Source organism: Mustela nivalis, assembly GCF_964662115.1.
Source record: "Mustela nivalis genome assembly, chromosome: 13".
In the NCBI taxonomy this organism is placed as follows: Eukaryota; Metazoa; Chordata; class Mammalia; order Carnivora; family Mustelidae; genus Mustela; species Mustela nivalis.
The window spans coordinates 25,610,576-25,634,945 of NC_139032.1; the positions used below are offsets into that span (position 1 = coordinate 25,610,576).

At 37.8% G+C, this 24,370-nt stretch overlaps 1 protein-coding gene and 1 pseudogene across 12 annotated transcripts; one reads left to right on the top strand and one right to left on the bottom strand.

The window, feature by feature from the left end:
- The first annotated feature begins 130 nt into the window (after positions 1–130).
- Positions 131–18,591, top strand: RMI1 (RecQ mediated genome instability 1). 11 transcript variants are annotated; one of them, XM_082695234.1, is made up of 6 exons: positions 209–324; positions 3,226–3,393; positions 6,578–6,638; positions 9,275–9,457; positions 15,412–15,500; positions 16,792–18,591. In XM_082695234.1, the coding sequence occupies exons 5-6, from the start codon at positions 15,483–15,485 to the stop codon at positions 18,400–18,402; spliced, it is 1,629 nt and encodes a 542-aa protein (XP_082551360.1). In that variant the 5' UTR covers positions 209–324; positions 3,226–3,393; positions 6,578–6,638; positions 9,275–9,457; positions 15,412–15,482; the 3' UTR covers positions 18,403–18,591. The 11 variants fall into 11 exon arrangements, with proteins under 11 accessions (XP_082551355.1, XP_082551351.1, XP_082551357.1 ...); XM_082695232.1 differs by lacking the exon at positions 9,275–9,457 and having other exon boundaries at positions 16,491–17,017; positions 17,228–18,591; XM_082695226.1 differs by lacking the exon at positions 9,275–9,457 and having other exon boundaries at positions 16,792–17,017; positions 17,228–18,591.
- On the bottom strand, positions 9,467–15,417 carry LOC309846301 (UDP-N-acetylglucosamine transferase subunit ALG14 pseudogene; annotated as a pseudogene). The gene is made up of 2 exons: positions 15,397–15,417; positions 9,467–10,915 (listed from the first exon to the last, which is right to left on the bottom strand). The product of its transcript is annotated as a UDP-N-acetylglucosamine transferase subunit ALG14 pseudogene (transcript).
- Positions 18,592–24,370: the final 5,779 nt, after the last annotated feature.

The window sequence follows — 24,370 nt, forward strand, 5'->3', positions numbered from 1 at the left end:
CACGCGCACGGGGAGGGGGCGGGGAAGGGGCGTTTTCAGGGCCGAGAGAGTCCTTTAGGTTAGGTTTGGAGGAGGGGCGTCAGCGCGCGGGAAATCGGGCGGGAAGAGGCAAAAAAAAAAAAAAAAAAAGGATTAGGGCGCGCAGCGGGGCGGTTCCCGTTCTTACAGTCGCGTGGCCCAGGAACCGCTGTTGCGCGAGGGAAGGCGGGACGCCCAGGTTGGTGCTAGGTCCAAAGGAATACCCCGTTTCCTCAGTCCACAACTCGCGTCTCCCTCTCGCCCCACCTCGCTTCCCGCCGGGCCTGCGGGGCGAGCTGCGCGTCGGTGAGTGCAGCCCGGCGGGGAAACCCGCTGTTTGTAACGGGTGGCGGCGCCCATCAGGCGCGGCCCGGGTTCGGGGCGCAGCTGGCAATTTGCAGCCCGCCATCCTCCGTCGGCTCGGGCAGGATCCTGGGAAACGCGGGCCGGTCCGCTGGCCTGTGGCGGGTCCGTCTCGGAGCCTAGAGAACTGTACCCCTTGTTTCCGACCCTCAGCCGGCGCTTCCTGGAGATCCCAAGCGTCTTCACCGGCGTTCTGAGGCGACTATTCTTTTTTTTTTTTTTTTTTGTTTCCTTTTCTTCTCCCCCCTCCTCACCCCCATTTTTGTTAATGGGGCCTAGGAGAAGAGTGCCTTGTAGTGTTGTCGCTGCATTTTATCTGTGAAAAATTTTCTGAAAGTGTTGCATTCAGTCTCCTCAAATGAATGCAAATCGCACAAGTTGTAGACGTCCGCGTTCTGTTCATTCAGCTGTCTGAAGCTCCGACCGAGTGAGTCGGTATTCGGCAGTGATGAAAACAGACCCAAAACCTCGTCCTCAAATACGTTACTGCTGTAGCGCGTTCAAGTTTGTACTTGCTCTGCGTTCGGTTCCTTCAGAGGCCCTTGTGCCAAGCTTTGATGATTTCTTTTGTTAAGGCCCTTAAGGTCGCTTCGAATCGGTGACAACCCTGGGAAAGCGCCTGGCCTGGTAGTAGCCCGTATCCAGGTCCTTCCTCTTCGACCATCTAGCCTGCGCTCACACCCCCAGATACGTGTTTGAAGCATAAAGATGTTACAATTTACATAGAAAGCGAAGTCCACCATTAGCAAAACACACACACATAATATATCTTGTAATGATGAATTTGTGCTGATTCATCCTATTGTAACTTGAATAATTCGGAAAATGGATGTAACCAGCATCGTTTATTGTATGATTGCGTTCATCCATTATATTTTACTTGCCTAATTAGGAAGAAACTCTTGTTCGAGGGAACTGAAGACTTCAGGAAGCGTGAACATTTACTGCCTAGGAGAGTTAAATACTCGTAGAGCATAGCACCTGGGATTGTGGAGTTTGTAGGTGCCTTTAAGTGATAATGTAATTTTTGGCGAATGTCCCCCTCCATGAAGAGTGTATCTCATCAAGAGTCTTGTTAGGAGGTAAAGCTTAGTTTATGTTTTGGTTCTGTGTTACATGATTCAGGTCTTTATTAAATATTCAACCAAGAATTGATGCCTGTAGGTAAGGAGGAATACTTGGATCATAGAGATTTAATATGCAAGTCCGGATTTGGAACATTTAATTGCTGTTTAAAACACGAGACATTTTACTAACACTAACAGGCACATATGGGATATTGTACTACTACTGCTTTCTTTCAAGCTAGTACTTCTGGTATAGCCATCACTTTCTACCTTGATAAAGGGTAGAGAAGGAATACAAAGTAAACAGCCCTATCTAAGAACTTCCTCCTTCCAGTTTTGCATTCTTCTGACTGGACCTTAACTGATGAAAGCCGTTATGACCTTTTTTAGATGCCAGGGCTGATAGGGTGGTTTTTTCTTTTTCTTTTTCCTTTTTCCATGTGTTTCTTCCTTAACCTGTTTTAATTTACTTTTTTAGGGTTACTCTTTAAATAACAGGAAAGTCTATCTTTTCACCATATTTTTCTTCTGTTGTTTTCAGCTAAACTATCAAATTGCACTTTTGCTTATTCAAGGACTTGCCAACCTGATGAATACATTTAGTGGCTCCTGTCTTGTATAATTAATTTTATGGTCATTTTGAACTCTCAGTGAATTTAGAGCTAGTATTTACTTAACTTTAGATAAGCTAACGTAATTGAGATTGCACACTAGCCAGCTGGATGTTTCAAAATATAACTACTATTTCCTGAGTTCCAAACTATGTGTCCTACCTTGTACTGGCAGTTTAATGCTTATTATAGTTCTGTGAGTAAGTTATGGTTATCTTTGTTTTATGGATAAGAAAATTAAGATTGAGAAGTTAAAGAATGTGTCTGAAGTTACATAGCAGAGGTGGGATTCAAGCTCCTAAACCTTTTTCTGTTTTTTCCTTATAATAGGTTATGGGGGATCCATAAACAGCTCTACTGATAACTTCATTCTAATTTCAGTCATTAAATATAACTTTCCCCTCTAATTTTCAGAAAACTCTGTCTCAGAATTTTGAAGTTATTCTCAATGAGTTACGATACACTTTTTAGATAAAGCTAGTGTGAACATGGAATGATTATGATTTCAATATTTGTTAATGCTTTTAAATCTCAGCTGTTTGTTGAATGCCACATACAATGTCCAAAAGGATGGTACTTTTACCATTTGTTCAGTTTTTTAGAAATGGAATAGGTAAGGCTTATTGAAAACTAACTTACAAATCCACCATGTCTTTGTGTCTTTGTGGTGAATGATAGGATTTTCCTACTTAATTCTTTCCTGGTCGGTTCCTGCAGTCAAGAAATTTAAGTGTAGATTATCTTGTTAATTTTTGTGTGTATAAAATCAGTTTTTTAGAAAACATTTTTTTCATGATTATGAAATTAATGGGGATTAAGATGTGTGTAATTTTGTATCTGGCCTTTTTCCTAACAAAGTAAAATGTGAACATATTTTCATGTTATTAAATAGGGTTTTAGGAATTTTTTTTAAAGACCATAACCTTTCATTTCATGGATCCAATGTAATGTAATCTACCCCCGCCACCGTTGTTGAACATTTAGTTTGTTTCTCTTTTTTTTCCATACTATACATACAAGCAGTGATAAACACTTTGGGTGCATAGATCTTTGTCCTCCTTGTTTTCTTAAGATTCATTTTGGAGAGTAAAAGAAGTGATGGTACGAACATTTCTTAATGTTCAATTTAAAAAACATTTCTATATTTTTTTTCTTTTCTTGGGCAGTGATGTTCATGAGAATCGGGCTGTTCATTTTGTATGAGCAGTTGGGAAATAGTGCTCTCCAGCTCACACCTCCCCTGTAAGTTATTTCTGCCTGCAGTGACTGTGATTGCTCAATTTCTCCAGAAAGAGAGGAAGGAAAACCTTAAGAATTCTCAGGAGTAGATGCAGGTAATACAGTTTATTAAATTATTAAGGGACTTGGTTATTGAAACCCAGTCTTGAACTTCATAATAAATACAGATCTCATGTGATAATACCTTTTCCATTTAATCAAATGTTTATTTATTTTTAAAAAATATTTTATTTATTTATTTGTCAGAGAGAGAAAGAGAGAGTGCACAAGCATGGGGAATGGCAGGCAGAGGGCGAAGCAGGTTCCCTGTTGAGCAAGGAGCCCGATGTGGGACTAGATTTCAGGACCCTGGGATTATGACCAGAACTGAAGGCAGATGCTTAACCGACTGTTAGCACTGACACCACCCAGGTGTCCCTCCATTTGGTTAAATTTTAAAATAAAATTTTCTTTCTAACCTGCAGAAGAAAACCCATTTTATATATATAGAATCATCTTTTTATTCTTCTATTTGTTATAACATGCAGTTGTGGGGGGTATACTCTGCAGTATACTCTGATCAGTATAACCCTACACTTAATTTGCTTTTAAATGAAGAATTTTGTGTAACAATGTTCATTTAGTAGTCCGTTTTTTCCCCCAAAGTTCTTTTTTTTTTTAAGATTTTATTTATTTATTTGACAGAGATCACAGGTAGTCAGAGAGGCAGGCAGATAGAGAGAGAAGGAAGCAGGCTCCCTGCTGAGCAGAGAGCCTTATGCAGGGCTCAATCCCAGGACCCTGGGATCATGACCTGAGCCACCCAGATGCCCCTCCCCCAAAGTTCTTGACTGTTTTGGTAAAATATTTGAAATTAGCTATATTTGAGTGCTTGGCCCAATGTTAAGTATCTTTTATCACATTTACTTGTGTTTTAAATATGTCTTGGTTATCTTTTGGGGTTTTAGTCAGAGTTTTTTCCTTTGCCTACTTATGGTAACATCATAAAATTATACTATCTCAGTTAGCTTGAGAAGTGGAGATTTAAATCCAAGAAGATAGCACTTGGAGAGAATTACTAATTAGGACTGCCAAACATTAATAGAAACAATTTAGTTGTGCTTCACTGAGCAGTGTTTCTCAGAATTTGTCCCAACTGTCATTGGAAAGGAGTTGTTACTTGTCATGTTAACAGCAATAACAAGGAAGTGCATGTTTGAAGTAAAGGGAAAAAAAAAGGATAAATGTTTTAAAATATTTGTTTGTAATTTTTAAAAAATTTGAAATTGTTTTATGTGGTATTTTTGCAGAGTTATAGCAGAGGAAAAGTAGTAATTAACGTGGCACTGTTGTTTTGAAGCTGTTACAGATAGATGCAGTGGGTGATGTTAAGTTTTTCTTTCACTTGACATTGCAAATGAAATAATTTAGAATGCACTAGATGAGCTTATTTAAATGAGATCTGAGAAAAGTCTGTTCATTATAATAGCAGTGTAGTGCTCTTGTAGAATGACTTTTTATGATTGTCTTTTGTATGTAAGTGGGTTTTGTATGTAAATGAGGGACTGGCTATACTTCCTCTTTTCAGAGAAGTTAGCAGGATCTAGCCTAAGGCCTAGGAATGGATATTAGAAGAACTTACGTTCCTTTCCTGGGTCTGTTACTACATATGATCTTTATGTTTTAATCTTCAAACCTTAGTTTTATTATCTTAAATAGATGACAATACTTATTCTTTCATGTTACTATTTTGAGGTTTAGGTGTAATATTACAGATGTACAAGTATTTTGAAAAAAGCTAAAAATCTTACAGATAAAAAGTTTTGTTTTTATTTTCAGCAAACCCTTATCTCCATCTCTGTTTATACAGCTGTACCTGCTGGGATATAGGATGGGTATCTCTGAAACTCATCCTCGTTTATTTCATCTTCTGTCTAGCCTTGACCTTTTCAATTCACAGTTGATCTTTCTTCCTTTCTCATTTGTTCCTTTCTCCTCCTAGAAGTATCCATGGTGTTGTCTCCTAGTATTTAACAGATACAGCTAGAAAGTAACATTTGTATTTATGTGGCTGCATGTCATAATTTTAGGTATATATACTGTATCCAGAGTGATTTATAGTACAGAACATTCTGCAACAACTTAATTGTAATTGTGGCATTTACACTTGATAATTTATTTAAACAGTTTATAATTCAACTGAAAGTACGCTTTGTCCTAATTTCCGTTTACTTAATGACTGTCATTATATTCCTACCACACCTTTGCAAATTATACTAGGTCCATCTGCTAATGGATTTACATTTTAGTGAAGAATATAGGTAACTTATTGAATGAACACACCTAGGAGCCATGGATCTGGCTTAATTTTTGAGATTAAAAAAATGACAACAGGGGCGCCTGGGTGGCTCAGTGGGTTAAGCCGCTGCCTTCGGCTCAGGTCATGATCTCAGGGTCCTGGGATCAAGTCCCGCATCGGGCTCTCTGCTCAGCAGGGAGCCTGCTTCCTCCTCTCTCTCTCTGCCTGCCTCTCTGCCTACTTGTGATCTCTCTCTGTCAAATAAATAAATAAATAAATCTTTAAAAAAAATTATAAAAAAATGACAACAGATGCAGTAAAACAGCACTTTGTAATCTTAGGTTATGAAGTACAATTGACCCTTGAACAGAGCTGGGGTTAGGGATGCTGACCCCACGTTGTTGAAAATCCCCTTATAACTTTTGACTCATGTAACTAATAATAGCTTACTATTTATCAGAAGCTTTGCTGATAACATAAGTAGGCAATTAGCACATATTTTGTGTTACATGTACTACATACTGTATTTTTTTTTTTTTTTTTTTTTTTTACATTTTCTTTATCTGAGATGGAGAGAGAGAGCATGAGGAGAGGTGTAGGTGAGGTGGAGAAGAGGGAGCGGGAGAAGCAGGCACCTCACTGAGTAGGGAGCCTGTCATGGGGCCAGATCCCAGGACCCTGAGATCTTGACCTTAGCCAAAAGCAGACACTTAACTGACAGAGCCACCCAGGCTCCCATATATATTGTATTCTTACAATAAAGGAAGACGGTAAAAATACTAAGAAAATCATAAGAGAAGTACATTTACAGTACTATAATTATTGAAAAAAATCTGCATAAAAGTGGGCCTGTGCAGTTCAAACCTGTGTTTAGGAGTCAACTGTACAGATCTTTTAGTCTTGAGGATAAAATGTCACTAAACTATGGCTTCTTGGAATTTTGCTTGGAAGTTTTAACATGCTTTTAATTAATTTCATATTTGATGTTATTTTTGTTTTAGGTCTATCTTTTAACCATACAGCTGGGTTTGGTTTATTCATTTTGAGAGTATCTCTTAACAGGTGAGTTAATCTATATTCATTATGATTGCTGATCTATTTAGACATGTTTCTACCATTTTATTGTTTCTATTTATAGTAGTTGGCCGTTGCTTTGTGCCTTCTTTTGGGTTGTTTTCTTTATTTGTTTTCCTTAGCTAGTTTGGAAATTATGATATATCTGTTCTTTTGATGTTAACCTTCAGTTTTTTTATTGAGATAAAATTTATATACAGTAACATTCATGGTTTTCTTGGTGTATAGCTCTTTGTGTTTTAGCAAACACAGCTGTGTCACTATTACCACCACCATCATGATATAGAAGAGTTTCATCATCCCCTCCTCCCCAATTTCCTTATGCCCCTGTAGTCAGTCCCTCTTATATTGGCAACCATTGAACTGTTTTTCATTGCTAATTTTGCTTTTTCTAGAATGTCATGTAAATGGAATTTTGCAGTCTTTGTCTTGTCTGGCCTCTTTCACTTCAAATACTACAATTGACATTTGTCTTAGTCTAGTTCAAGCTGCCGTAACAAAATACCATAAGTTGGGTGGCTTAGAAACAACAGAAATTTACTTCATAGAGGCTGGTAAGTCCAAGATCAGGATGTCAGCAGTTTCAGTGTTTGGTGAGGAGGACCTACTTCTGTGTTCGTGGATGGCCATCTTTTCACTGTAATCTCCCAAGGTGAAAGGGGCAAGGTAGCTCTGAGTTGGTGGTGATGATGGTGGTGGGGTTTCTTATAAAAGCCATAATCTCTTTCATCAGAGTTCCCACCTCATCATCTAAGCATATCCCAAAAGTCCTACTCCTAACACCATCATATTGGGCATTAGGATTTCAACATAGGAATTTTGGGAGAGTTATATTCTAGTAGCATTCACCCAGGTTTTTGTTTCTGTTAGTAGTTCATTCATTTTTATTACTAAATGCTGTTCCATTATAATGTAGTACCATAATTTATTTAACCATTCACCAGTTGAAGGACATCTGGCTTGTTTTTGGCGATTATGAGTAAAGCTACTATAAGCATTCATAGAAAAGGTTTTTAATTAGTGTAGGTTTTCATTTCTCTGGAGTAATTGCTTGTTAATGCAATTGTTGGGTTGTTAAATTTATATTTTTCTTTCTAAGAAACTGTGTATCTGTTTTCCAAAGTGGCTGTGCCATTTTGTATTCCTACCAGCAATGTATGAAAATTCTGATATTTGGTGTTCTCAGCTATTTTTTATTTTAGCTATGCTAATAGATGTGTAGTGCCACACTGTGATTTTAATTATGCATTTCCTTAAGGTCTGATAATATTGAGCATCTTTTAATGTATTTATTTGCCATCTGCATATCTTATTTGGTGAAGTGCCTATTCAGATGTTTTATTCATGTTATAATAAGTTTGTTTTCTTATTGAATTTTAAGTATAGATTCTTTGTGTATTCTGGATAGAAGTCTTTTGTCAATTTCTCTCAGTCTGTGGTATGTCTGTGTGTGCGCATGCGCGTCTTTATATTCTTTATAGTGTCTTTAACAGTGCAGAATTTAAAAACTTGTTTAAGTCCAGTTTATTTCTTTCTTTTTGATTATAGTTTTTTTTAAAAGATTTTATTTATTTATTTATTTGACAGAGAGAGAGAGAGAGAGAGAGACATCACAAGTAGGCGGAGAGTCAGGCAGAGAGAGAGAGAGAGAGGAGGAAGCAGGCTCCCCGCAGAGCAGAGAGCCCGATGCGGGGCTTGATCCCAGAACCCTGGGATCATGACCTGAGCTGAAGCAGAGGCTCAACCCACTGAGCCACCCAGGCGCTCCTTGATTATAGTTTTGATGTTGTTCCTAGGAAAACTTTTAAGAAACCAAGGTTACAAAGATTTTTCTCTTAACTTTTCTTACAGCTTTAATATACTGGCAGTTTTCACATTTAGGTCTATGATTCATTTAGAGTTAATTTTTATAAAAGGTATGAGGTATTGGTTCAGGTTCATGTTTTGCAAAAGAATGTCCAGTTGTTTCAGCACCGTTTGTTCAAGACTGTCCTGTTTCCATTGAATTGCAACTTTGTATAAGTTGAATCTGCAACTTTGTAGAAAATCAGTTGGTTATATTATGTGTGGGTCTATTTCTAAGCTGTCTTCTCTTTCCATTGATTTACATGATAATCCTTTTATTTTATTTTTTTAAAGATATGATTTATTTGACAGACAGAGATCACAAGTAGGCAGAGAGACAGGCGGTGGGGGGGGGGGGAAGCAGGTTCCCTGCTGAGTAGAGAGCCCAATGTGGAGCTCGATCCCAGGACCCTAAGACCATGACCCGAGCTGAAGGCAGAGGCTTTAACCCACTGAGCTACCCAGGCACCCCTTATATGTTAATCCTTTTGCCAATACCTCATTCTCCTGATTGTGAAATTTTATTTTTATTTTATTTTATTTTTAAAAAATATTTTATTTATTTGACAGAGGGAGAGATCGCAAGTAGGTAGAGAGGCAGGTAGAGTGATGGGAGAAGCAGGCTCCCGGCTGAGCAGAGAGCCCTATCCCAGGACCCTGAGATCATAACCTGAGCCAAAGAGGCTTAACCCACTGAGCCACTCAGGTGCCCTTGATTGTGAAATTTTATACCAAGTCTTTTTTTTTTTTTTTAAAGATTTTATTTATTTATTTGACAGAGAGAGATCACAAGTAGGCAGAGAGGCAGGCAGAGAGAGAGGAGGAAGCAGGCTCCCCGCTGAGCTGAGAGCCCGATGCGGGACTCGATCCCAGGACCCTGAGATCATGACCCGAGCCGAAGGCAGCGGCCCAACCCATTGAGCCACCCAGGCGCCCTATACCAAGTCTTGAAGTCAGATAGTGTGAGTCCTTTAACTTTGTATTTTGCTTTCGAAATTACTGTGACTATTCCAGTTCCTTTGCCTTTCCTTATAAATTTTATTGTTACTTTATAATTTTTTCCTTATAAATTATTTTTAATCAGCTTGTCATTTTTTATGAGAAACAGATTGCTGGGATTTTGAATGGAATTGCATTAAATCTATATATCAGCTGGGGAGAACTGAAACCTTAAGAGTCTTCAACACAGCAGGTCTCTTTTTTTTTTTTTCCCCTCTTCATTTGTTTCAGTCATCTTTGATTGCTGAGTCTGACTTTTTTTTTTTTTAACGATTTTTATTTATTTATTTGATAGACAGAGATCACAAGTAGGCAGAGAGGCAGGCAGAGAGAGAGGAAGGGAAGCAGGCTCCCTGCTGAGCAGAGAGCCTGATGCGGGGTTCGATCCCAGGACCCTGGGATCATGACCTGAGCCGAAGGCAGAGGCTTAACCCACTGAGCCACCCAGGCGCCCCTCTGAGTCTGACTCTTAACCAACTGAGCCACCCAGGTACCCTTTAATGTTTGTTTTACAAGAGCACCTTTATTTTCCTTACTGGATTATTTACACATTTTTTTACTCTTCACCACCAATAATTCTGAGGACCTGCAGAAGCCTTTGGAATAAACATGTAGTTTTTTCTACTAAATATGGTTGACTGCAAAATTCTAGAGAATAAGTTGAAATTCATCAACCAATTTGCCTGAGGTACACCAACTTGGGATGCTTCTCTTTAAGAGCGAGCCACTGAAAAATGAAGTAATCGGAGACGTAAAACAGAATCTTTCTGGATAGGGATAAATGTTCTACTTTTCATGCTTTCAACATAGATAGTGATTACTTTCTTTATTCCTACTATCCCAAAGAGAAGGGCAGATATGCAGGTAGGAGCACATGTTCCTGGTTCATTACACAACACCAAATCCAGCTTCATTCTGTGAGTCAGCAGAAAGGAGAGCCACATGGAGTACAGGGTGGCAAGCACTATGGAGAGCAAGGACTGCTGAACCTTCTGGCTTCTGGGAATGCAGTGAATGTAGTACTGGGGTCTCTGTCAGCTCGATTTAGTTCAAAAGAATTTATTTTATGGGCACTCATTTCATCAGTATCAGCAATGATAATGTCTAGGAGAGTAAGCAATGGACAGGTTCTCAAGCAGCCTCAGGATCTCAGTGGTGTGCCCACGGGACCCAGCCAACACCAAGAGACTGAGAGACTGATGGGAGTACCAGGACCCAAGAAGCACCAGGAGCACTACCCACAGCTGCAGTGCCAGCAGCACGGCCACCGCAGCTCCTGCTGCTGCTAGGAGGAGGACGCTAGCCCTGCAAAGAAACAAAGCATGTGTACTATCCCCACCCCAGAAACCATCATAGTTCAAGAAGTACAGGCACTGCAGAGATGGAGATGCAGACTCGCAGTGTTTGTCTTTTGTGATTAGCTTGTTTCACTGAGCATAATGTCCTTCAAGTTCTTGCATGTTATAGCATATCATGTGATCCCCCCCTTTATTAGGCCAATTAATATTCCTTCCTACTTATGTACCACATTTTCTTTATCTTTTCATCTGTTGTTGAACAACTAGGTTGCTTCTCTATCTTGTCAATTGTAAATAATGCCACAATGAATATGGGTTTGTAAATACCTCTTGGAGATTCCATTTTCAATTCTTTGGGGTATATACCTAGAACTTGGTTTGCTGGATCATATAGTAGTTCTATTTTTCATTTTTTTGAGGTACCTCCGTACTGTTTTCCGTAGCTGCTGCATCATTTTATAATCCCACCAACAGTGGGTAGGTGTTCCAATTTCTTGACACCTCACCAATACTTGTTATTTTCTTTGGTTTTGGTTTTGCCCATTGTAAGGGGTCTGAAGTGGTATCTCATTATAGGTTTTTTTTGTTTTTGTTTTTGTTTTTAAAGGTTTTATTTATTTATTTGACAGAGAGAGAGAGAGAGATCACAAGTAGGCAGAGAGGCAGGCAGAGAGAGGGGGGAAGCAGGCTTCCTGCTGAGCAGAGAGCCTGATGCGGGGCTCAATCCAAGGACCCTGAGATCATGACCTGAGCCGAAGGCAGAGGCTTAACCCCCTGAGACACCCAGGTGCCCCCTCATTGCATTTTTTTTTAAATATTTAATTTATTTATTTGACAGAGAGAAATCACAAGTAGACGTAGAGGCAGGCAGAGAGAGAGAGAGGGAAGCAGGCTCCCTCCTTAGCAGAGAGCCCGATGTGGGACTTGATCCCAGGACCCTGAGATCATGATCTGACCTGAAGGCAGCAAGCGGCTTAACCCACTGAGCCACCCAGACGCCCCCGTCATTGCAGTTTTGATTTGCATTTGTCATGATGATGATGGTGGGCATCTTTTCTTTTTTTCTTTTTCTTAAAGATTTTATTTGTTTATTTAACAGAGATCACAAGTAAGCAGAGAGGCAGGCAGTGGGGTGGGGCGGAAGCAGGCTCCCTGCCATGCAGAGAGCCCCATGTAGGGCTCAATCCCAGGACTCTGGGATCATGACCTGAGGTGAACGCAGAGGCTTTAACCTGCTGAGCCACCCAGGCACCCCAGTGGTGGGCATCTTTTCATATGCTTATTTGCCATTGGTATATCTTTAGAAAAACATGTGGTTTTTGCCCATTAAAATTTCTTTTATTATTGAGTTGAGTTCGTATATTCTGAATATTAATCCCTTATCAGATAATGGTTTGCAAATGTTTCTCCCATATTCTAGGTTGCTTTTTCACTCTTTTGTTTCCTTTGCTGTCTTTCGTTTTTTACTATCATTTTTAAATTTCTAAGAGTTGTTTTTTATCCTATAAGTATTTCTTGTTATAGAATCCTTTTCTTACTACACAGATATTATTTTTTTACGATAATAATGATAGCTTTTTTGAAGTTCTTGTCTTTCTCCGTAGTTGCTTCATTGCATTTTTTTTGTTGTTGTTGTTTGCTTGCTGTGTCTTATTGTTAGAAGCTTTTCTCATGTATCTTGTTATAGTAAAGAGAGGGGAAATAGAACTAGAAAGCTGGTTGAAACTCTGAGTCTCTGTCTGCAGTCTCAAATGGGCAGTTTAATTGGAGAAACTCTTGGGTTAATAATATCTTTAGGTCTTTTCTGTTAAGGTAGTAAGATTTCTCAGAGAAAGATTTTCTAGTCTTCTTTCTGGGAGAGTATAGGCCTAGTTGTTGGTATTTCGGGGTGCTTTATAGGGGAAGAGAATAGTATTTGTTCAGCATTTAGGAATTAGGAATTTATATGTTCCCCCTATTATCAGTATGTTATCTCCATTTCAGCTGTACTCTGATATCCTTCAGTCCAGAGATTTTTTTTGCCTTCTCTAGAAGCAGTCTCTCGTGATCAATCTTTATGTGGTCAGTTTTCATCACAATGGGCCAGGGACCTTTCCTATCTTTGAAATTTTATATTGTTTTTTGTATATAATCAAAAAACCATATATCTGTATTCTTATTTTTTTCACTCTGAAAATTCAGGAGTTCTGTAATTATAATGACCTTCTTAGCCCCTCCTTTAAAATGTTATTCATGTAAAACTCACAACTATAACTTCTTTAAATTGTAACCATTTGTTAAATTAATATTGTGATCACTTGTTTAGGGTCACAAAGTTTATTAAGTGTGAGACAGTTATACTCTGAACTCCACTAGATTATATACTGGCCCTCCTGTTTTGTTTTGTTTGTTTTGTTTTATTTTTGTGCATAATAGTCTTAACTTTTAAATGATTATCAGTATACCCAGTAATAACATGTAATAACATGTAACCAGTTCTTGAATTCTGTCATCTAGTAATTTTTATTAAGAGGAACTTAAAGCAGCCCAAACAATTATACTAGTATGTATGTATGTATGTATGTATGCATTTTAGAGAGAGAGAGAGAGAGAGCGCATGCATGTGTGCAAGGGCAGAGGGGAGAGGGAGAGAGAGAATCCCAAGCAGGCGCTACACACACATTATGGAGCCCAAGGGGGGCTCAGTCCCGTGACCACAAGATCACCACCTGAGCCAAAATCAAGAGTCAGGTCCTCAACTGACTGAGCCACCCAGATGCCCTTATTGTTCTAACCCACAGCCAGAAAAGACTATTTTAAGGCTGTCTGCTGCTTAACACAGTTTACAAATATTTATTTACTACTTTCTCATAGATAAAGCCACAGAGCCTCAAGAAAGCTTTAGGGGGAATAAAAACCCATTTAATCCCTTTTCTTTTTTCAGAACATTTATTTTATATCTAATAAATAAAAAGTCACTCTTGATATATATGTTGTTGAGTTAAAAGATGGGGAACCCATTAAATTTCTAAGAAATACAAGGTAAAAAAATGAAATCTTTAGGTAGGTTCTTTTTTTTTTGGTGTTATTAAAAAATTGAGGTATAATTGATATATAGCATTCTAATAGTTTCATTGGTTCAACATAGTGATTTGATATTTGTATACATTGTGGAATGATGACCACAAGAAGTCTAGTTAAGGGCGCCTGGGTGGCTCAGTGGGTTAAGCCGCTGCCTTCGGCTCAGGTCGTGATCTCGGGGTCGTGGGATCGAGTCCCGCATCGGGCTCTCTGCTCGGAAGGGAGCCTGCTTCCTCCTCTCTCTCTCTGTCTGCCTCTCTTCCTACTTGTGATCTCTGTCAAATAAATAAATAAAAAATCTTAAAAAAAAAAAAAGAAGTCTAGTTAACATTCATCACCATATATAGTCACAGAATTTTTTTTCTTGTGATAACTTTTAAGATTTGCTCTTGTAGCAGTTTTCAAGTAAGAAGTACAGTATTATTAGCTATAGACTGCATGTACATGAGGATAAGTTTTTTTTTTTTTTTAAGATTTTATTTGTTTATTTGACAAGAGTGAGAGATCACAGGTAGGCAGAGAGGCAGGCAGAGAGAGAAGGGGAAGCAGGCTCCCTGCTGAGCAAAGAGCCCAATGTGGGGCTCGATCCTAGGACCCTGAGACAATGACCTGACAGGCTTAACCCACTGAGCCACCCAGGTACCCCTAGGATAAGTTTTAAGTTCAGACAAAGAAGGTAGATTTGTTATTCTCCAAAAAGTGAAAGGACCTACTGTATAATACAGAAATAATTTACTGCCTTTTCACAAGAATATAATTCAAGCTTTACTAAAATTTCATATTCCATGAAGGCATCTAAAATTCTAAGCCTTGGAACAGGCACTTCTTTCTTCTTCCCGTGTCCACTTATGTGGTACTTTTTATGGATTTCTGGTTGATGTCTCAAAGTCCAAGAGGTTATCTAGGACTTAATCCCTGTTTACTGGAATTAGGTTTGAAGGATGGTCATTATCTCTTGAGTCTCCTCCATTTCAGTACTGCCCCTGCCATGGGATCTCAGGGCTGCAGTTTCATCAAGCTTGGACACTTTTTTCTCTTTGTAGATTGTACTATTCTATTTCTGCTTGAGCTGCTTTGGCCTGCTTCAGCTTCCATTTCTTTTTGCATGTGGACCTTGGACACTTTCTGGGTACCCACTTCTTAGTCTACAGAAGCTGCTGTAAACCCTGTGACTGACTGGCCATGGTGGTGGGGTTGCTGAGGCTAGCTGGATCACCCCCTCGGGTCACCTGACCCAGCTGCCCAATATACGTGCCTGTGCTAGTATCTTGTGGGCCATCCTCTCTCCTATCCTTTTAAACTTTGACCAGTAATCCTATGAGGTTAAGCATATATAGACAAGGAAACACACTTAAGAGGGACTGTATAAATTTCTCATGGTCCCTTGCTTCTGTTTAGCTCACTCCAGACCTCAAGTTTTTATTATTTTACCTCCACTCTGCCCTGATTGATAATAGGAACTCCCAAAACCATACCACCAAACTCTTAACACTCATGCAAGTAGACCAGTGAGTCTTTCTGCAGCTTTGCATTGTAACCCTTACCGCTTCTTGTCCCAGGGCCATTTCTGAACAGTAGAGGTAACAGTGACTCCACTGAACAACCAGTTTCAAATCCTGTCATCAAATCTATGTTCCTGTTCCAAATGGTAAGTTTTCTTGTGGTCATATTAAAACTTTTATGTATTTTAACTTTAGATATTTTCATCTGTGGGAGGAAAAATTAAACTTATGAACACAGGGTTAATTAGTATTTAGTGTTTTGAGACCACTTTTATATGGAGGGAATCAGAAGTATAGGACTGTTGAGATTTATTTAGCCAAACAAAAAAGATACTGTACATCAGCTCAGATTCTATTGTTATTTGTTATATTTTTATCATAGGCCATGTATTTATTTATTTATTAAAGATTTTATTTATTTGACAGAGAGAGATCACAAGTAGGCAGAGAGGTAGGCAGAGTGAGGAGGAAGCAGGCACCCTGCCAAGCAGAGAGCTCAATGCGGGACTCCATCCCAGGACCCTGAGGTCGTGACCTGAGCTGAAGGCAGAGGCTTAACCCACTGAGCCACCCAGGTGCCCAGGGCCACATATTTAAGTGCTAGACAGACAAACACAGTTGTAAAAGTTTTAATAGAATATGAATTATGATATGAAGAGAATCTTATTGACTACTTTTTTTGGACTAACTTTTAAGTGACTTAATCTGATTATTAATTAAACAATAACTGTCATATACCGACTGTCTTTCATAGGTTTGACATTAAGCTTCACAAATGTTAATCATATAATCTTGAAAATAACCCTTGAATGTATATTAGTGGTATTGACACTTTACAGTTGAAAAAACTGGGTTAGAGAGGTTAAGAAATTTATATTAGGTCACAGAGCTTGTAATTTGACAGAGTTCGCTTTCAAACCTGAATATATCTGTCTCAAACCTTTTGCTTTTCTCATTGTATCTGATGACTTGTGGTATTTGAATTTTGGCCATGTAGAAAGTCAAAGAATTTTAAGGTGCTAAAGAGAGAAAAATCTAATGGGTGTGGTTATGCCTGTGGATTGTAGAAAATTGTAGAAACTATATTTAAATGTACTGAACTATTATAATTTGTTTTTTTTTGTTGTTGTTTTCAGGTAATACATGCATATTATTTCTTTTATTTTAAAAGAAATGAGTGTAACTAATATTGCATTAAGAGTTGAAACCTGGCTTTTAGCTACATGGCATGTTAAAGTACCTCTAATGTGGCTGGAAGCTTGTATTAACTGGATCCAAGAAGAAAATGGTAATGTTAATTTGAGTCAGGCACAAATGAATAAACAAGTGTTTGAGCAATGGCTTCTTACTGATTTGAGAGATTTGGAACATCCTCTTTTACCTGATGGCATTTTAGAAGTTCCAAAAGGAGAACTGAATGGATTTTTTGCTCTGCAGATTAATTCATTGGTTGATGTCAGTCAACCTGCGTATTCCCAGATACAGAAGTTGAGAGGAAAGAATACAACAAATGAGTTAATTACAGCTGAAACACAAGTAACCCCAAAACCTTGGGAAGCAAAGCCTTCACGAATGTTGATGCTGCAGCTAACTGATGGAATTGTACAAATGCAGGGAATGGAATATCAGTCTATTCCAGCTCTTCATAGTGATCTTCCCCCAGGTACAAAAATTTTGATTTATGGAAACATTTCTTTCCGTCTTGGTGTTCTCTTACTGAAACCAGAAAATGTAAAGGTGTTGGGAGGGGAAGTAGATGCTCTCTTAGAGGAATATGCCCAAGAGAAAGTACTTGCAAGATTAATTGGGGAACCTGATCCTATAGTTTCAGTAATACCAAATAATTCTAATCAGAGCATCCCTGGAATTACAGATGTTCTAGATTCTGCATTAGGACCTTCTGATGAAGAACTCTTGGCAAGTCTTGATGAAAATGTTGAACTTATAGCAAATAGTGACACCTCCTTAGAAAGAAGATGTTTCAATACAGGTAGTTCCTCAAATACTATTCCCACAAAGCAGTCAAGTTTTGAACCACAACAAATTATTTCTCCAAAACCAAAGGAGGAAGCACCAAATCAATCTATGTATTTCAGTGATGGGGAATTAGATGACTTTTCACTGGAGGAGGCTTTGCTTTTAGAAGAAACTGTCCAGAAAGAACAAATAAAGCCTAAAGAATTGCAGCCATTGACTTTGAACAGAACCCCAGATGAAAGTATAGAGAGATTTTCACATAAACCTAATGCTAAGGATAATTTTTCTTTGATATGCAAAAATGGAAACAATATTTGGAATGAGAACAATTTATCTGAACAAATGACTAATGAAGGCAAATCTTGTCCATCTGCCGGAGACCAAGACAGTAGTATTTTTTCAGTTCATAATGTACCCCTTCCCCATGACTTTACAAATAAAGACTCAGAGACTGATAATAAAACAGAACAAACCTTCAGTAGTGCCGATGGACATTCCTTAAATAATAAAATGTCAATATCAAATGGAGAGCTGGTAAATTATTTACCAAAAAGGAGTTCACACATTTCTAATGAAAATGATCACCATTTACAGACTTGTTCTTTAAGATCATCAGAGAACAGCACCAACCTTTCTATTGCCATGGATTTATATTCTCCACCCTTTATCTATTTGTCTGTTTTAATGGCCAGCAAACCAAAGGAAGTTACAATAGTGAAGGTCAAAGCATTTATTGTAACTTTAACTGGAAATCTTTCAAGTTCTGGTGGCATTTGGAGTATAACAGCAAAGATTTCCGATGGCACTGCATATCTAGATGTAGACTTTGTGGATGAAATACTTACTAGTTTGATAGGGTTTTCAGTACCAGAAATGAAACAGTTAAAAAAGGATCCTCTTCAGTACCAAAAGTTCCTGGATGGTTTGCAGAAGTGTCAGAGAGATTTAATAGATTTGTGCTGTCTAATGACTATTTCATTTAATCCCTCCTTGTCTAAAGCGATGGTACTGGCATTACAAGATGTTGAAATGGAGCACCTTGAGAACCTGAAGAAGCGACTGAATAAATAATTTACCAAAATTGTATTAGAAAACAATTAACCAAGAAAATATTTAGAATTAAATTTAACCTTTTATGTTTGAAACTTTTTTGTAAAAAGGAAAAAGGAAGTCTTATACCTTATTTTGGTTTAATTTTAAACTGTTTAACTATGTTTGTATATTTAGGTTTTTCTAATAAAATTTTTTATTGTAACGGTTGGACGAAAGAATTTGGTGACCCATTGTTATCGAGAATTTTGTTTTCTGCTTGTCATTCCACATAAGACGATTGCTAAAGTATTGTGTTGGTGTTTACTGATGAGTCATATTGTTGGAAGTTAGCAATTATAAATAGGTAGTTGTACTTCTCATATGTTGAGTTACTCAGAAGGATTTTTTTTTATATTATTATACTTAGGAAAAAATCTAAATCCAGTGGATCAGAATGTCAGGCTTTCAGATGCAAAAATCTTTTGGTTTTTATTTTACTGATAGTAAATATTTGGTATACTTTTTTAAAAAATTTTTTATTTTTTATAAACATATATTTTTATCCCCAGGGGTACAGGTCTGTGAATCGCCAGGTTTACACACTTCACAGCACTCATCAAAGCACATACCCTCCCCAATGTTGTTTGGTATACTTAAGGCACATATAATGTCATCCTGGTATGTTTCAGAGATTATATTGAATGGTTTAATTATTTTCAAGGATAGTTTATTTCAAATAGCATATTGAAAACTTGAATATAAGATTCAGTAAATACTTTTTTTTGGATCAATAAAGAAGTTTTGTTCATATCTTAGGTATTATGTCCCCCTTCCCCCCTTCTAAAACAGATTTTATTTATTTATGACAGCACAAACAGGGGGAGCAACAGGCATAAGGAGAGGGAGGAGCAGGCTCCCTGCTGAGCAGGAAGCCTGATGGGGGCTCAGTCCCAGCCCTGGTATCATGACCTGAGCTGAAGGCAGATACTTACTTGACTGAGACATCCAGGTGACCCTATCCCCTTCTGAATTAGTTCTACATGTAGACCTACCTTTAGTTTTGTTGGGAGTACTGATTTTTTTTTTTAATGGAGACTGTTTACCACTTTTCCGCTTTGCTGTTAAAAAGTCACATTTGAAAGGTAAAGTTACTTTTATTAATCTTTTGCCTTTAGAAATTTAGAGTGTCTTAATTTTTTTTTTAAAAGATTTTATTTATTTATTTGACAGAGATCACAAGTAGGCAGAGAGGCAGGCAGAGACAGAGAGAGAGGGAAGCAGGCTCCCTGCTGAGCAGAGAGCCCGATGTGGAGCTCCATCCCAGGACCCTGGGATCATGACCTGAGCTGAAGGCAGAGGCTTTCACTGAGCCACCCAGGCACCCCATTTTTTTTTTTTAAAGTAACTTCTACAGCCAATGTGGGGCTTGGACTCCTGACCCATGAGATCAGGAGTTGTATGCTCTATGGACTGAGCCAGACACGTGCCCTAAAGTATCTTAAGTTTTTAAACCATTACATAAATACTTAAGTAAGAGAAGACATGGTGTTTTCTTTGAGTTAAAGTAACAACAGGAAAATATCTGGATGAGAAATACATATTTACAATTATAGATGTAAAAAATATTTTAAAAATCTTTGCCATTGTGTTTGAAGGATGATGATCAGAATTCAAGATACAACACAGATTTTACTTCTGTATACTTGCATAATTCTTTTACTACAAGAGATCTAGGTGAGATGGCATTATCTTTTGTGATCTTTTAAATGTTCTTTACCTCTGTGACTAGTGCTTGAAAGCTGGGATTGGACCTTATTTTCTCTTCATATTCAGTCACTGAAGACTGGGTATATCCTTCTATATTGGTGCCGTGATTCTGGCTCTGGTCCTCTTTGGCCTCGATTATTCCAGTAGGTTTACTTATTGATCTGTGACTTATTTTGTCCTGAAACTTTTGCCCATAATTCTGCCTGAATGGTCTTTCTAGAATGAATTTATTGTTTTCTCTTTGTTAAATTTTTTTTTTAAAGATTTTATTTATTTACTTGACAGAGAGAGATCACAAGTAGGCATAGAGGCAGGCAGAGAGAGAGAGAGGAGGAAGCAGGCTCCCTGCTGAGCAGAGAGCCCGATGCGGGACTTGATCTCAGGACCCTGAGATCATGACCTGAGCCGAAGGCAGCGGCTTAACCCACTGAGCCACCCAGGCGCCCTCTCTTTGTTAATCTTTAAATTAACCTCCTCCTTCCCCCTACTTACAAAGTGAAGTACAAACTCTTCATCTAGTGTGTAAGGTCTTTTGTGATCTGGCTCTTGCCTTATTTTTCGGCTTCATCTTGCTCCGTTACTCTGCACCTACCTAGTCTGTCCTGAAATTTTAGTTATATCAATTCGAAATTCCCCAAACACGGGGGAATATATCTTATGTTTTCATACTGAAGCTCATAGTGATCCCCCTCCCTCCCAGATTCATTCATACGGATTTCGAGCTCAATGTAAGCTTTAGTTGCCCATTAAAATATTTCCCTGTTTACTTTCATGCTGTTTTATACATTGTACAGAATAATATTATGTATGTTTTGCTGTACTTATTTGCTTCTCTCATTCTGTTAAATTTTTGAACAAAATTCAGTAGGAAGGGGCACCTGGGTGGCTCAGTGGGTTAAGCCACTGCCTTCGGCTCAGGTCATGATCTCAGGGTCCTGAGATCAAGTCCCGCATCGGGCTCTCTGCTCAGCAGGGAGCCTGCTTCCTCCTCTCTCTCTGCCTGCCTTTCCATCTACTTGTGATTTCTCTCTGCCAAATAAATAAATAGAATCTTAAAAAAATTAAACAAAAAAATTCAGTAGGAAATTAGGAATTTAAAAATTTAAAAAATGCTAAAATTAAGAATTTAGTGAATGAGTTTAACATCAGGTGAACTATAGCTGTAGGAATAGTGAATTGAGTTTGGTCGAAGAAAAAAATTCAGTATGATAGAGAATCCAAAGGATGGAAAAGAACCAGAAAAGAATATAACAGAGAGATGGGCTATTAATGTAACTGTAGTCCCAGAAAGAGAAGAAAGAATATTTGTGGAGTTACTGCTTAAGAAATAGCTAAAATTTATGAAAATCATCAAGCTGCAGGTTTTGGAAGTCCCACAAACCTCAAACAAAATATATTCAGAAAATCATACTTACGCAAATATTACTATTATTGAAAACTAGAAAAAGAAAAAAGTCTAGAGCAGTGAAAGGAAGAAAGCATGTTTCAAAAGACTAAATATTTGGCAGCTAACTGCTCAGTAAAAAACAATGGCAATCAGAAGACAATGGAATGGGCTCTTCAAAGTGATGGAATAAAATAACTGCTAATTTAGAATTCTTAACAAAGAGTTGGAAAGGTAAAATTAAGAAATGTCACACAAAAATAATTTTTTCCCAAAAAACTACACAAGAATGAAGTCATTAAGCAGAAGGCAAATGATAACTAGGTAGAAGCTTGGAGATGTGAGAAGAAATGAACAACAGGATAAATACAGGGATTTAAGTTAATAGTGATTTTGAAACAAAAATTTTTAAAAAGTCGAGGACTAAAGTACATGAAAGCAATTGCATGTAAGTTGAGAGGGGGATAAATGGGAAAGTGTTTTAAGGCCTTTATGCCTAAGGAAAGGTTAAGCTGTCACTTTATATTAAACTTGAATATTCAGAGTTGTATGTTGTAATATTTAGGGGGTTACCACACTAAAAGATTTGTAAAAGTGTATTACTATATACTAATGGTGTAAAATGGAACAACAGGAAAAAAAAGGTATTCAACCTAAAAGAAAGGACAGAAAAAAGGGAAAAGTGACAGGGAAAACAATTGGCAAGGTGGTACATTTTAAATTCAAATGGATCAGAAATTGCAGTAAGTGTAAATAGGGTAAGATCCTCCAATAAAAGACATTTTCAGATAGTGATACAATGCAGTTATATACAAGAGAGACAAAATGTAAGGATACAGAAAGGTAAAAAGTGAAAGGACGTAGAAAGATACATAAACAGTAAGTGAAAGATACTGAATGTGGCTATATTAATAACATCAGTTTGAGGCAAAAAAAAAAACTAGTAGTAAAGAGAGACAGTTGATAATGAGAAAAGGTCTAATTCACCAGTAACGTTTAGTAATTTTAAATTTTATAGAAGTCGGTAGCTTCTCAATTTATAAGAAAACAAGGAGAAATAGGGAAATGCACAATCATAGACAATTACAGTAAAAAAAATAGTTGGTAGAGTTATAGAAAATACAATAGATCTAACCACTATGTAGAGGCTACTATACTTGGGGCGCCTGGGTGGCTCAGTGGGTTAAGCCACTGCCTTCGGCTCGGATCATGATCTCGGGGTCCTGGGATCGAGTTCCGCGTCGGGCTCTCTGCTCAGCAGGGAGCCTGCTTCCTTCTCTCTCTCTCTCTCTCTCTCTCTCTCTCTGCCTCCTTGTGATCTCTCTGTCAAATAAATAAATAAATAAAATCTTTAAAAAAAAATAGAGGTTACTGTACTCAATCAATATATAATACATGTTTTTCTCATGTACATGTTGGATATTTCAAAAGTTGGCCACATGCTTAATAGAAAGCAAATCTAAAGTGTCAAAAAATTATTAACCATACAGAGTATATTCTGTGACCATAAATAAATGGTAGGGGAGGGGTTGCCTGGATCCATCAGTAGAGCATGGGATTCACTATCTCAGGGTTGTAAGTTTAAGTTCCATGTTGGGCATAAAGCTTACTTTAAGAAAAAAAAAAAAAAAAGGGAAATAAGCTAGGAAAAAAAGTTTTTAAAAAAACCCTCATGTTTAGAAACTACAAAACATACTCCAAAGTAACTTTGGGTTAAGGAAGAAATCACAGTGGAAGTTAGAAAAAATTTTATTATGAAAATAGGACATCAAATGTTGCGAGGAATAGATGAAGCTGTGGTAGAGGGGACTTAATATTTTAATTTATTAGAAAAGAATAAGGCTAAAAATGAATTTATCTCAAGTTATAAAAACTAAGACAAAAAAATAAAGAGCTTAATTTATTGGAATAGAAAGCAAACATGATAGGATTAACAAAGAATTGCTTCTTTGAGAAAACAAATCTCCAGTAAGACAAATGAAGAAGAAAGTGTGCAGGCACAAATACTACAAATGAAATGGAGACCTTATGCATTTGTTAAAAATCTTTCAAGAAGGTATTATGAATAACTTCATGCTAATGCATTTGAAGTTTTAGATGAAGTGGGGTGCCTAGGTGGCTCATTTGGTTAATCATCTGTCTTCTGCTCAGGTCATGATCTGGAGATGTGGGATTGAGCCCTGCATGGGACTCCCTGCTCAGTGTGGAGCCTGCTTTTCCCTCTCCCTCTGTCTTCTGCTCTCCTTGCTTGTGCTGTCTGTCAAATAAACAAAATCTTAAAAAAAATTTTTTTTCTTAGGTGAAGTGGTCAAATACCTGAAGAAATGCAGCAATAAGAAGAAAAAAATCCTGGGGTACCTGTCTGGCTCAGTCAGAAGAGCATGTGACTCTTGATCTAGAGTTGTGAGTTTGAGCCTCCAGGTTGGGTGTAGGGATTACTTAAGGGAAAAAAAGGGGGAAGATGAAGGGGAAGAGAATAGAAATCTGAATAGTTCCATATTTGTTAAAATAGTTGCATCTATTTGATGAGCAGAAATAATAGTCTTTTTAATAAATGCGGTTGGGACAACTGCATTGCCACATGCCAAAGAACGAACTTGAACCCCTACCTCACACTTTATCCAAAAATTTACTCAAAATGGATCAAATACCTAAGTGTAAGAGCTATAACCATAAAACTCTGGAAGAAAACAGTTGTAAGTAGTCTTTGTGACCCTGGGTGAGGCAGTCATTTCCTAGATATGTCATGTGAAGTACAAGCAACCAAATAAAAAATAGATAAATTGGATTTTATCAAAATTTTAAAAAGTTGTGCTTCAAAAGACAAGAAAGTGAAAAGACAGCCTTCAGAATGGG

Bases quoted from the DNA above. Each gene is read 5' to 3' on its own strand.
- RMI1 (XM_082695229.1), top strand. From the start codon at position 16,498: ATGCATATTATTTCTTTTATTTTAAAAGAAATGAGTGTAACTAATATT.